This window comes from Hemitrygon akajei, chromosome 4 (assembly GCF_048418815.1).
Source record: "Hemitrygon akajei chromosome 4, sHemAka1.3, whole genome shotgun sequence".
NCBI classification, from domain to species: domain Eukaryota; kingdom Metazoa; phylum Chordata; class Chondrichthyes; order Myliobatiformes; family Dasyatidae; genus Hemitrygon; species Hemitrygon akajei.
Genome location: NC_133127.1, coordinates 65771758 through 65785038, shown reverse-complemented (window position 1 = coordinate 65785038; position 13281 = coordinate 65771758). Strand labels below are relative to the sequence as shown.

Here is a 13281-nt window from a genome sequence, read left to right as displayed (position 1 = left end):
AAATTCATGTTTCACTACTTTAATTCACTCCTACTTTGAGATAGAATCACAACTCAAAGCAGCTGGAAATTTAGAAGTCTTCAAACAGATCATATTTTCAAAAATATGTAGTACAGCTGTTTATTTTCCAATTAATTAATTAACTGGAAAATAAATGGCTGTACTACATATTTTTGAAAATATGATCTTTTGGAAGACTTTCTGCATTATGATACATTCTTTGTTTATTGTAACATTCTGGCCGCATAAAGATGGGAGGAAAGAAAAGCGAAACATGGCATTCTTTTAAAAGTGAGCTTTCTTATGTCCTGGAGTGGTAGCTCATAATACTTAACAGATTGATTTATAATTCTTTTTTTCCCACTTAGTTTAACAAAAAGATTAACCCATTCAAAATAGGTTAGCACCCAGTAAAGTTGTGGAAAGAAGGAATTCTGCAAAAGGAGCCAATCATTTACCTGCTGGCATCATACAGATTAACATAATGATACTGTGCATTGGATATCGATGTAGTTATAAAGAAGGCAAGACAGTGGCTATACTTTATTAGGAGTTTGTATAGATTTGAATGTCAACAAATACACTCAGAAACTTCTATAGTTGTACCGTGGAGAGCATTCTGACAGGCTGCATCACTGTCTGGTATGGAGGGGCACAGGACCGAAAGAAGTTGTAGAAGGTTGTAAATCTAGTCAGCTTCATCTTGGGCACTAGCCTACAAAGTACCCAGGACATCTTTAGGGAGCAGTGTCGCAAAGGCAGCGTCCATTATTAAGGACCTCCAGCACCCAGGGCATGCTCTTTTCTCACTGTTACCATCAGGTAGGAGATACAGAAGCCTGAAGGCATACACTCAGCGATTCAGGAACAGCTTCTTCCCCTCTGGCATCTGATTCCTAAATGGATTTTGAAGCTTTGGACACTACCTCACTTTTTAATATACAGTATTTCTGTTTTTCCATTTTTTAAAATCTATTCAATATACATAATTGATTTACTTGTTTATAATTATGTTTTGGTTTATTTATTATTATTTTTTCCTCTCTACCAGATTGTGTATTGCATTGAATTGCTGCTGCTAAGTTAATAAATTTCATGTCACATGCCGGTGATAATAAACCTGATTCTGAATTAACAATTTCACAGCAACAGTAAAAGTTCGGTATATTTTCTCTTTCAGTCACTATTTTTGTGACCCTTGCTTCACAGATACCTTTTTAGAAGTGGCAACATAGAGCACCCAGGCGATAAACTTGTTAATACAACAGTGGAGGTTCTACCAGCTAATGTAAGTGTATCAGTAGCAAGCACTAAATCCAAAAATCCTTCACTTCTGCAACGATTTTGCTTTTTGCCATTATGCAGCTCACTGGTCCTGACTCAAGGCTCTTGGGTTTGAATGAGAGGTAGCCCTTGCAAATCTCATTGGAAAATACAAACTTGAAAGACAACATCAATGTTGTACACTGATATTTATTGATGCTACTGGTTGTAATAGTGTGATACCAAGAAAATGTTCTCTCCCACGTGTTTTTGTACAGGGATCAAAGAGCCAGGCTGATGAATCAGTAATAGCCATTAAAACTAGACAATCTGTCTGTACAACTGATTCATTAGTCAGGCTCTGTAATGACAACTATAAATGGAGGGCGGCATTCAAGTAATCTCCAACATTATAATGGTTCTAGTTAAAAATGCAGTGAGATGCTCTCAGCCATACTATGCTCAGTCTTTAGTACATCTATCCAAATATAAAGACTTTAAGCCTTAGTTTTACTGTGTCGACACTATTTTAATTATATGACTGGAGAACCAATATATCGAAATTGATCACATCACTGTACATCAATGATGAAAAACCTTTAATTCTACAGGTTCATTGACAAGATTCCATAATACAATATTTTTGTTCTTTCTTCTAATTGCAGTTGAGAAAATCTAATCTGCTCTTTATTTTTTCAAATTGAAACATATACATGTATATCTGCTGTCTTTCATGTAAAAGCAACAGAGCTAATAGTGACATTGCGCCAGACTGTGTTGGATTCAGAATCATATCTACCGAAGGCACACTGTGGTTAGGGCCACATTCCTCCTGTTCCCCATTCAATGAGGTCAGGCTTGATCAGACTACAGGCTTGACTTCACCACCTTAGTTACCAGCAGTAACGTTTCATCTTCTTGTTAGTCAACAATAGAGCTACCTCTACTGTGAAAATATTAAAAAATTTGGCTTCTGCTGTCCTTTGAGGAAGAGTTTTGAAGATCAATGACTGAGAAAAATATTTGCTAATTTCTGCCTGTAAAGAAATGACTGTTTAACTATTGCCACACCAATTTTTAAACTTTCAAAACTAAAATCATACTGTGGAGTGGCAAGGTAGCACAGTGGTTAACACAATGCTGGTGACCCAGATTCGATTTCCACTGCTGCCTGTAAGGAGTTTGTAGGTAATTCCCGCCCATGACTGTGTGGGTTTCCTCCCACAGTCTAAAGATGTACCAGTTAGTAGGTTAATTGGTCATTGTAAGTTGTCCTGTGATTAGGCTAGAGTTAAGTCAGGGATTTCTGGGCAGCACAGCTCAAAGGAACAAAGGGTCTATTCTGACTGTATTTCAATAAATAAATAAATAAATAAATAACCTCCCTTCAATCCGAACAAACTGAAAATCAATAGGAGTTATACTTAATGGAACAATCTCAATCATTCATTCCAATTGCTTTGTTTATACCGTATTAAATGGTGAAATGAGGGATTTCTCAAATATATAACTGCAAACTCCATAATTCTGTTAAATGATTCCTTTGCAATAATGAACACTTCTTTTAATTTTTCAGGGAACTGATTTTAAGAAGAAATCTCAGTACAACAGTAGTACAACATACTCCAAATACAAAGAAACAGATGATGGCTATTATAGGATAGGTAATGTTTTAATTACTTGTTAATTCAATAATAAAATTATATAGTTTGGAAATGTACTTTGATATCTCCAGGTATTTGATGAAAATTACTATCAGCTCTATTAGCAGTCCAGCCCCAGGAATTTTGTAATACTTTCATTACACATAACTACATTTCAACATAGAATTAATCAGATTATTTTAGATGCCTCTGTATTGCTTAAAGATTAAAGGACTATCACATACACATACTAGGTCTTCATTTGGTACTAGTTACAGCACCTTCTAATGCTTTTATTTTGGGGAACGTTCATAATAATTCTGCTCCAGGTTTTGAACAGAATAACAATTATTATCTTATTTCATTGGTAAATTAAGACAAATGTTGAGGAAGAGTTTTTGTTTTATTTTTTGAGATATATACTGCATGGAACAGACCGTTGTGGCCCTTGGATCCACGCCGCTCAGCAATCCCCTGATTTAATCCAAGCCTAATCACTGGACAATTTACAATGGCCAATTAACCTACCAACATCTTTGGACTGTGGGACGAAACCAGAGCTCCCAGAGGAAACCCATGCAGTCACAGGGAGAAACATACAAACTCCTTATAGGCAGTGACAGAAATTGGACCCAGATCACTGGTACAGTAAAGTGCTATGCTACCATGCCACTCTGAATGCCAGAACAGCATGAGTTCTGAACTAATGCTGTTTTGTCCAATATTCTATTTAATATATACTGTACATATCAATTTTCATCATTTGTTTCTGATGAAGCAAACAGGTTCCATTATAGATTTGAGATCTCCAAGTACTATCATAGAGACAGGCCACTTGGCATATCTAGTCACTGCCAGCCTAGTCTTCTACCTGGTCCTATCTACCTGTGCCCAGACCATAGCCTTCATATCTCTCTCATCCAAACTTCATTCATTGTTACAATTAACTCACATATACCACTTCCACTAGTAGCTCATTCCATAGTCACTTCACCCTCTGAGTGAATAAGTTCCCCTTCAGATTTCCCTTAATTACCTTTCACCCTAAACAAATGACCTCTAGTTTTACTCTCACCAACATAAGGGGGATAAACCTGCCAAGCATTCACCCTATCTATACCCCTCATAATTTTAGATAGATAGATAGATAGATACTTTATTCATCCCCATGGGGAAATTCAACTTTTTTCCAATGTCCCATACACTTGTTGTAGCAAAACTAATTACATACAATAAAAAATATGATATGCATCTAAATCACTATCTCAAAAAGCATTAATAATAGCTTTTAAAAAGTTCTTAAGTCCTGGCGGTAGAATTGTAAAGCCTAATGGCATTGGGGAGTATTGACCTCTTCATCCTGTCTGAGGAGCATTGCATCGATAGTAACCTGTCGCTGAAACTGCTTCTCTGTCTCTGGATGGTGCTATGTAGAGGATGTTCAGAGTTATCCATAATTGACCCTTCGCTCAGCTACCGATGTTAAACTCTCCAGTACTTTGCCCACGACAGAGCCCGCCTTCATTACCAGCTTATTAAGACGTGAGGCGTCCCTCTTCTTAATGCTTCCTCCCCAACACGCCACCACAAAGAAGAGGGCACTCTCCACAACTGACCTATAGAACATCTTCAGCATCTCACTACAGACATTGAATGACGCCAACCTTCTTAGGAAGTACAGTTGACTCTGTGCCTTCCTGCACAAGGCATCTGTGTTGGCAGTCCAGTCTAGCTTCTCGTCTAACTGTACTCCCAGATACTTGTAGGTCTTAACCTGCTCCACACATTCTCCATTAATGATCACTGGCTCCATATGAGGCCTAGATCTCCTAAAGTCCACCACCATCTCCTTGGTCTTGGTGATATTGAGACGCAGGTAGTTTGAGTTGCACCATATCACAAAGTCCTGTATCAGTTTCCTATACTCCTCCTCCTGTCCATTCCTGACACACCCCACTATGGCCGTGTCATCAGCAAACTTCTGCACATGGCAGGACTCCGAGTTATATTGGAAGTCTGATGTGTACAGGGTGAACAGGACCGGAGAGAGTACGGTTCCCTGCGGCGCCCCTGTGCTGCTGACCACCGTGTCAGACCTACAGTCTCCCAACCGCACATACTGAGGTCTATCTGTCAAGTAGTCCACTATCCAATCCACCATGTGAGAGTCTACTCCCATCTCCATTAGTTTGTGCCTTAAGATCTTGGGCTGGATGGTGTTAAAGGCACTAGAGAAGTCAAGGAATGTAATCCTCACAGCACAACTGACCCCCTCTAGGTGAGAGAGTGATTTGTGCAGCAAATACGTGATAGCATCTTCCACTCCCACCTTCTCCTTATACGCAAACTGAAGAGGATCCTGGGCGTGCCTGGTTTGTGGCCTCAGATTCTGTATTATCAGCCGCTCCATGGTCTTCATCACGTGCGACGTCAAGGCAACAGGTCTGAAGTCATTCAACTCCTTTGGTTGTGGTTTCTTCGGTACCGGGACAATACAGGATGTTTTCCACTGTCTGGGTACTCTTCTCTGCTCCAGGCTCATGTTGAAGATGCGCTGTAGTGGTTCTCCCAGCTCAGTCGCACAGGCCCTCAGTAATTGTGGGGAAACTCCATCCGGTCCAGCCGCCTTGCTGGTACAGATCTTCCTCAGTTGACCTTCCACCTGTGCAGCCGTAATCCTGGGCGTGGGCAAGGTCTCCTGTGAGTGGCTATTTTCCTGTGAGGGAAGTAAGCCTGGTGTGGATTTCTGCGGTGAGGATGAGATTGAGCTGTCGAACCTGTTGAAGAAGTTGTTCAGCTGGTTCGCTTTCTCCACATCTCCACTTATGTTCGCCCCCCGCTTTGCACCGCATCCGGTGATGATCTTCATCCCATCCCACATCTCCTTCATGCTTTTTTTTCTGCAGCTTTTGTTCTAGCTTCCTCCTATACTGCTCCTTTGCCCCCTTATCTGTACTCTGAGTTCCTTCTGAACTCTTTTAAGCTCCAACTGATCACCATCTTTAAAGGCCCTCTTCTTCTGGTTTAGGAGGCCTTTGATGTGACTAGTGATCCAGGGCTTATTATTGGGATAGCAGCGAACAGTTCTAACAGGGACAACTGCATCCACACAAAAGTTAATATAGTCCGTTGTGCATTCAGTGACCTCCTCAACGCCCCCACAGAGCCCCCCTTGCAGTACATCCCAGTTAGTAGTACCGAAGCAGTCTCTCAGGGCCTGTTCAGCTTCAGGAGTCCACTTCCTAAAAGAGTGTGTGGTAGTGGGATGCCTCATCACAATTGATTTATATCTGGGCTGTAACAAAACCAGGTTGTGATCAGCTTTCCCCAATGAAGGCAGTGGGGATGCACTATATGCCTCCTCTACGTTTGCATGCAGTAGGTCAATAGTCCTATTACCCCTGGTGTAGCAATCCACGTACTGGGAGAAAGCAGGTAGTGTCTTGTCCAAAGTCACATGGTTGAAGTCCCCTGTAATTATCACCAGTGCCTCAGGGTGCTGTGTCTGAAGCCTAGCAACAGCGGAGCTGATGACGTCACACGCTACCGGCGGGACATACACATTCACCACAATGACGCTTGCGAATTCTCGAGGCAGGTAATATGGCCTCATACTCACGGCGATCAGCTCAATATCTCTTTCACAAACGGAGATCTTTGTACTCACATGCCCGGGGTTACACCATCTTTCGTTAATGTAGACAGCGAGTCCCCCTCCTTTCTTCTTCCCACACTTTTTGGCATCTCTGTCAAATCTTACCGTAGTAAAACCAGGTAATTCTACATTTACATCCGGGATGTTAGCCGTCAGCCATGTTTCGGAAAAACACATTAAACTGCATTCCTTGTATTCTTTAACATTCCTTACTAATGAGGCTAATGAAAATACACCTATAATGATCTCCTCTCATTCTTCCAGGCTACAGTAAATAAAGTCCTTCCAGGGACACCTCATCAGACCCTAGTGACCTGTCAACTCTAATTCACTTCAAGGCAGCGAGCACCTGCTCTTCCTTAGTCTGGATAATGGTCCATGATCTTACTATTCTTTTTGTCTCAGTTCCCTAGTATACACAGGTGTATAAAACTCATTTAAGATCTCTCCCATCTCTTTTGGCTCCATGCACAGATGATCTCCAAGAGGACAAATTTTGTCCCTTGCTAAACTTTTGCTCTTAATATAGCTAAAGTAGCCCTTTGGGTTCTCTTTCACTTTGACTACCAGAGCAACCTCGTGTGTTCTGTTAGACTTTCTGATTTCTCTTATGTCCTCTTGCATTTCTTATACTCCTCAAACACCTCATGTGATCCTAACTGCCTATACCTATTATGCATTTCCTTTTCCTTTCCTAGGGCCTCAATATCCCTTGATAATCAAGGCTCCCTAAACCTGTTCGCTTTGCCTTTTATTCCAATAGAAACATGCAAACACTGTGCTCTCAATATTTTACTTTTGAATGCCTCCCACTTGCCAAACGTCTTTTACCAGAAGCAACTTTTCCCCATCTACAACTGCCAGATCCTTTCTGATGCCACCAATATTGCTTTTGAATCTATTTAGAATCTCAGTCCAAGGATCAGTCAAATCTTTGTCATAATTATCTTGAAACTAATGGAAATATGATCATTAGATCCAAAGTGTTCCCCTATCTGCTCTTACCACTTACCCTGACTCATTCTCCAGTAGGAGATCCAGTATCACACTCTCTCTAGTTGGGACTTTGACATGTTGATAAAGGGAACTTTCTTGAACACATTGACAAGCTCTATCCCATCCAGTCCTTTTACAGTATGGGAGTCCCAGTCAATATGTGAAAGGTAATATTTCTTGCAACTGTTTGCTAATTCTCTACAAATTTACTCATCAAAATCCCGCTGATTATTAACTGGTCTCTAATAATAGTCTCATTAATGTGTGCATCCCTTTTTTATACCTCAGTTCCCCCTGAATTGTCTCTGTAAATGAGTCCACCTGTAGGTTTAATATCTAATTTCCCCACTGCTACTTCATGCAGTCCTGTCATTCTGGTTCCCATCCCTCTCTTCCTTCAAGGATATTGGGCCTTCTCCGGTTCAGGAGCAAAACATCCCATTTGTATAGGTCCAAGCTGCCCTGGAAAAGAGTTCAATGATCCAAAAATTTGATGCCCTCCCATTTGTACCATCTCTTTGGCCCTTGTTAGACTGCACTATCTTCCTAATTCTTGCCTCACTAGCATGTGGCACAGGTAGCAATCCTGAGATCACCTCCATGGGGGTCCTGTCTTTTAACTTAACACCTACTCCTGAACTCACTTTTTGGGGTCTCGTCACTCTCCTTGCTGACATCATTGGTACCGATATGACTACGACTTCTGACTGCTCCCCCTCCCCTTTAAAAGTGTTGTGGACTTGATCCAAAACATCTCTCGCCCTGGTACCTGGGAGGCAATGTAACATCCAGGAGTCTCAGTCTCATTCATGGAATCTCATGCCTGTTCCCCTAACCACTGAATCCCCTATCACTACCCAACTTCCACCCCCCCCACCCCCCCGAGCCACAGAGCCAGTTCCAGTGCAGAGACATGGCTGCTGTGGCTTTCCACTGGTAGACTGTCAGCCTATCCCAACTGTATTCAAAGTAGTATACTTGTTATTGAGCAGAACAGCACTCTTTCCCTCTCCTAACAGTTACCTACCTCCTGAAACCTGTGACTGCCTTCCTATAAGACCTGCCTAACAACTCCTCGCAAGCTCCAATTCCCTAATGCAGCTTGTCAGGAGCTGCAAACAGATGCACTTCTCACAGCTGTGGTCATCAAGGTCACTGGAAGACTCCCCACATCCCGCGGGAGGAGCATATCACTCTGCTATCATATCAGCATTCCACTAAGGCAATGAATATGAAAATCTTCCTTTAGCTAGTTAAAGATTATTAATATTTTGTGTAAATTGTAATCTTGTTTCATTTACAATTTAAGATGCATTTCGTAATGGAGTTGCAGAAGGTGAAGTCGATGGATCAATTGGAAAAATTGAAGCTATTCGATTATTCATTGTTTCAGACTCCTCTTTTTGGGTTTTACTGAATGAGGTAATATTTCAAAGATTTCATTCAAAATTTCATTCTAATACATTTTTTATTACTCATTATCTTTATTATCATTAATACAGATCTCATGTACTTGGCAATGTATTGCTCATATAAATCATCTGTGCAATGAATCTGATACTTTGTTCCAGCAGCAGTAAAAACAAACCCTTTCACTGGTCCTTGCACCAGTCGTTGTGACCAGTTAATCTGATAGTGACACAAACTTCACAGCATAGCTTTTAATCGCCTTCCCCCAAAATGATCTTCAAATATCAATGTAACATCATGAAGAACTAACCAAATTTTCCTTAGTGCACCTACTTTACCTGTCCATGGTCCACTCCAGGTACTACAGATGGTACATCTTTGGGACTGATGAACAGTTCAGTGCTGTTGCTGATACAGTATTGTCAAAGTAACCAATTTAATTCCAAATGTTGTGTTTTATACCAGGCCCATTAATGTAAAAGCTCTTCTGTTGTTGTTGTCCTCAATTAGGCAAATAAGAACACAAATGTAATGAGGTCCAAATAAATGGGCAGTTCCAGACCTATACAAAGAGCCAACTTTAACCCAGCCCCATTTTTTTAATGACTTGTGAAAATTAAGATTGGATTCCACATGTAACTCACACAAAATGCTAAAGGAACTCAGCAGGTCAGGCAGCATCTATGGAAATGAATAAACAGTTGATGTTTCAGGCCTAGACCCTTCGTCAGGACTGGAAAGACACTAAATTAAAAAGTGTGGGAGGGTAGAAAGGAGGACAGCTAGAAGGTGATAGGTGAAGTTGGGTGGATAGGAAAGATAACGGGCTGGAGAGGAAAGAATCTGTTAGGAGGGGAGAGTGGAGCATGGAAGAAATGGCAGGAGGAGGGGGCACAGGCAGAAGTGAGATGAGGCTAGAGTGGGGAATAGAAGAGGGGAGGGTTTTTTTTACCAGAAGGAGAGATCAATAATACTGGATTCTATACATTGTGCAGCAAGCTTTTCCTAAAAGACAATGAACAATTGCCCCAATCTTCAAAGGTTCAGCCACCTCAGAAATTTCTGTTTTTGTACTTTGAGTTGGAAATCCAATCACTGTAATGCAATGGACTATAGAAAGTCAAATTTATCTTAAACTAGAAAGGCTGTCAGATGTATTGTGAATTGAGAATGCAATGAACTATTTGGACAAGAGAGCATATCTAAGTAAAAGTTTCATTGGCCATGAAGGAGACCCTAATGTCAACAAATGACCCAGTTGAAGTTGTTGTTAAACCATCACTGTGGCAGCAAGACACGTTTGATAGTGGGCTCGCACCGAACAGCAAAATCTCATGAATTGTGGATCTCTCTGTCCAAGATCTGGTACAACTCACAACCTGATACTGGATTGGAAGGGAAGGCACCCAAATCGTCATGCAATAAAACAGCCAATCTCAATTCTATAAAGAGATGGGTGTTCAGCAGGTTTTGGAGGCTACTTGGTGTACTTGTGTACCCTGACATATCTGAATTACTATTGTTACACTATTCCTCTATTCATCTCTACTGAAAGCAAATGAACAAGACCTCTCGGAAAGGTCACATATTTTTGGTTGAAATATGACATTTTACTTTTGATTTTTATAGGACTGCTTTTCAGAAAGAAAGAAAAACTTTTACTAAATTGGGAAACATCTAATCATTCAAGTTTATCTTGAAGATCTTTTTGCATAGAGAGAAACATAAGTTCACTGAAATTATTAGAACATAATCATTTCTATCGTAAGTAAAATGATTTGTTGGCGTGTTTCTTACTGCAGAATCAGTAGTCCAACACAGAAATTATTCCAGGTTTTAATGGAATTATGTTCCCTTTTCCTTTTGTAATGTCCCATGGGTCTTTTACTGCAACAAAAGTGATGTACTTAGCTTAGAAATTAAGCAAAGCTATTACAAGGAAATCTGCAGATGCTGGAAATTCAAGCAACACACACAAAATGCTGGTGGAACGCAGCAGGCCAGGCAGCATCTATAGGGAGAAGCAATGTCAACGTTTCGGGCCGAGACCCTTTGTCAGTCCTGACGAAGGGTCTCAGCCCGAAACGTCGACATTGCTTCTCCCTACAGATGCTGCCTGGCCTGCTGCGTTCCACCAGCATTTCGTGTGAAGCAACGCTATTAAATTGTTAAGTGTTTATGGCAGAGGGGATGAGATTGGTAAGAGATGTGATTTTGATTTACTCCAATGTACATAAGGAATATTGGCAATTTTTGAAACAGTAACGTATGTGTGTGTACACCCAAAGATACACACGTACTAATGGGCTGCAAATTAAGCAGGAGGATTCAGTGCTTCTTAAAAGGGTTAGAGATTTGGACTTCATGCAATGATACTAATTGTATAAGTAGTTAAAGCTGTGAGAGAAGTGTTTTGATGTGACCTTGTAGGACTTTGTATAGGAAAAGGAGACAAGGAACTTAAGAGGGTAGCACCAATGAGGTCAATATTAGGAGAACTGCTGCCAGATCATGGATTATTGTGGCCTAGTGTTTAGTGGTCTAAAGCTAATGCTGTAAAAGCAATGTTGAAATGATTGCTCATCAGTCAGTAGACAAATGGTGTGCAAATAACATCATGATCAGTAGATCATAACGATTAGCAGATTTCTTGAAATTTAGCTGCCTGCTTTTAAATTCTGTCACACAGCAATTTTAACATGAGTGTAGCCTCCTATAACAAATTATTGTTCAGCTTCTCGCAAATGTGCATATGCAACCATCCAGCTATCCGAGTCCTTATGTGTCCACACTGCATCTGAAATAAAGAGGAAAAGTTGTGAAAATTAAAATTATTTGAGGTGAATACCTACCTGGAAATTCTGCAGAATGCCTCTACACTAAACTGATGAAAGATATCAAGGTTCCATGCATCCTCAAATGGAACTTTGACACAAAGTGAAATGACAGTGGTGCCACTATTGTTTCTGAATAATCCAAGGGGAAGGAAGGTTAGGGTTCTGACAGCACAACTATGGCATGTGAAATCATAAGTTTGTGGGCTGCTGGTTGTAATAGTGTGTCTGTTGAGCAGTTCAGAAGAAGTGCTTGTGAGAATGAGCAGCCTGTGACAAGAGTGGACATAACAGGTCTATTTGAGGAGTAAGCAGCACACTGCCCTATTATTTCAGGAGTGGCAGAAGTATATGAGAGGTTGCATTGTTTCGACCTGTGTATCTGCCAACTGATCTCCATCTGCTTTCCCTCATCCTTCAATATGCTCCAGTACCCATTGCATGCTCGGAGTTGAATGGGTCCATGTTCCCAAGAATGTTAAACAGTATATGCTGCTATACAATAAAGTTTGTAGAAGAACTTATGTTTTAATTATCCATTTTTTATCAGATTTTCATTGATGCAACTACATAAATGGACGGAACTACACGTAGTTATACTTTCGTAAAGTTTGTGTGATGGATTTCTTCAACAATTGCGCCATCTAGTGTCCGAACATTAAAAGAACACCCGAATGAAAAATCAACCAGAGACCAAAAAAAACACCTAACAGTGGGAATAATGTAGCTATGCAAATTTTGAAATTATCTTTGACCAAATTAATTGAAGTTTATTTATTAAACAATGTTATTGCTATTTTATCAAGTTTCACACATCTTTTACTGTCACTAGAATAAAAACTGTCATTTTAATGAAACTTAAGTGATGTTACAAAGAAGCAAAAAGTTATTTTGTAATTAGTATGAAGATAAATAATTTAAAATTAAACTGTAATTATTATGATTACCATTTTAAACAATTACAAGTTTATTATCATAGAAAGTTGAGATGATTCTTTTAGACCTTTTTGTCATTATTGCCATTAATGTTCTTTCTAACAGAAGTGAGCTAGGTTAAATCATTGTTTTGGGCAATTGCCATTTATAAGATCAGAGGGTATTTTGTGCCTTTATTTTAATTTTTCAGAGATTAAACACTCCGCTCTTGTATCAACCTTTGAATTGAACATTATAACTGCAAGAGTCAAGGTCACAATGTTGAATTGGGCATATGTTTACATTTATTTAAAAATGCAGATTTTTAACCTTAATATACATGGATATAATTTTAAACTAGTTTCCTTGGAGTTTTGTACACAGTAGATTAAAAAGTCAAGATGAGTATTTTTTAAAAATAGCAAAATAAAATTGTGTTAAATTTAATTTGATTATTTTTGTCACCTTAAGTGAATGTGTAATTTCGTATTTTGTTTTCAGTGTAAGTACTCATTTAGGATTTGGAATACTCATTTGGCTTGAACATAAATAATTTGGGAACCTA

General features: G+C 39.8%; 1 protein-coding gene across 4 annotated transcripts in view; it reads left to right on the top strand.

Annotated features, from left to right (window-relative positions):
* Nucleotides 1–13281, top strand: part of LOC140726403 (alpha-1,3-mannosyl-glycoprotein 4-beta-N-acetylglucosaminyltransferase B-like) — a 203860-nt gene extending 190579 nt beyond the window's left edge. For all 4 annotated transcript variants that reach the window (XM_073042738.1, XM_073042737.1, XM_073042739.1 and 1 more), the window contains exons 12-15: nt 1210–1288; nt 2840–2927; nt 8867–8979; nt 12352–13281. In XM_073042738.1, coding sequence (XP_072898839.1) covers nt 1210–1288; nt 2840–2927; nt 8867–8979; nt 12352–12375 — 304 coding nt within the window. In that variant the 3' untranslated portion in view covers nt 12376–13281. The remainder of the gene's footprint in view (nt 1–1209; nt 1289–2839; nt 2928–8866; nt 8980–12351) is intronic.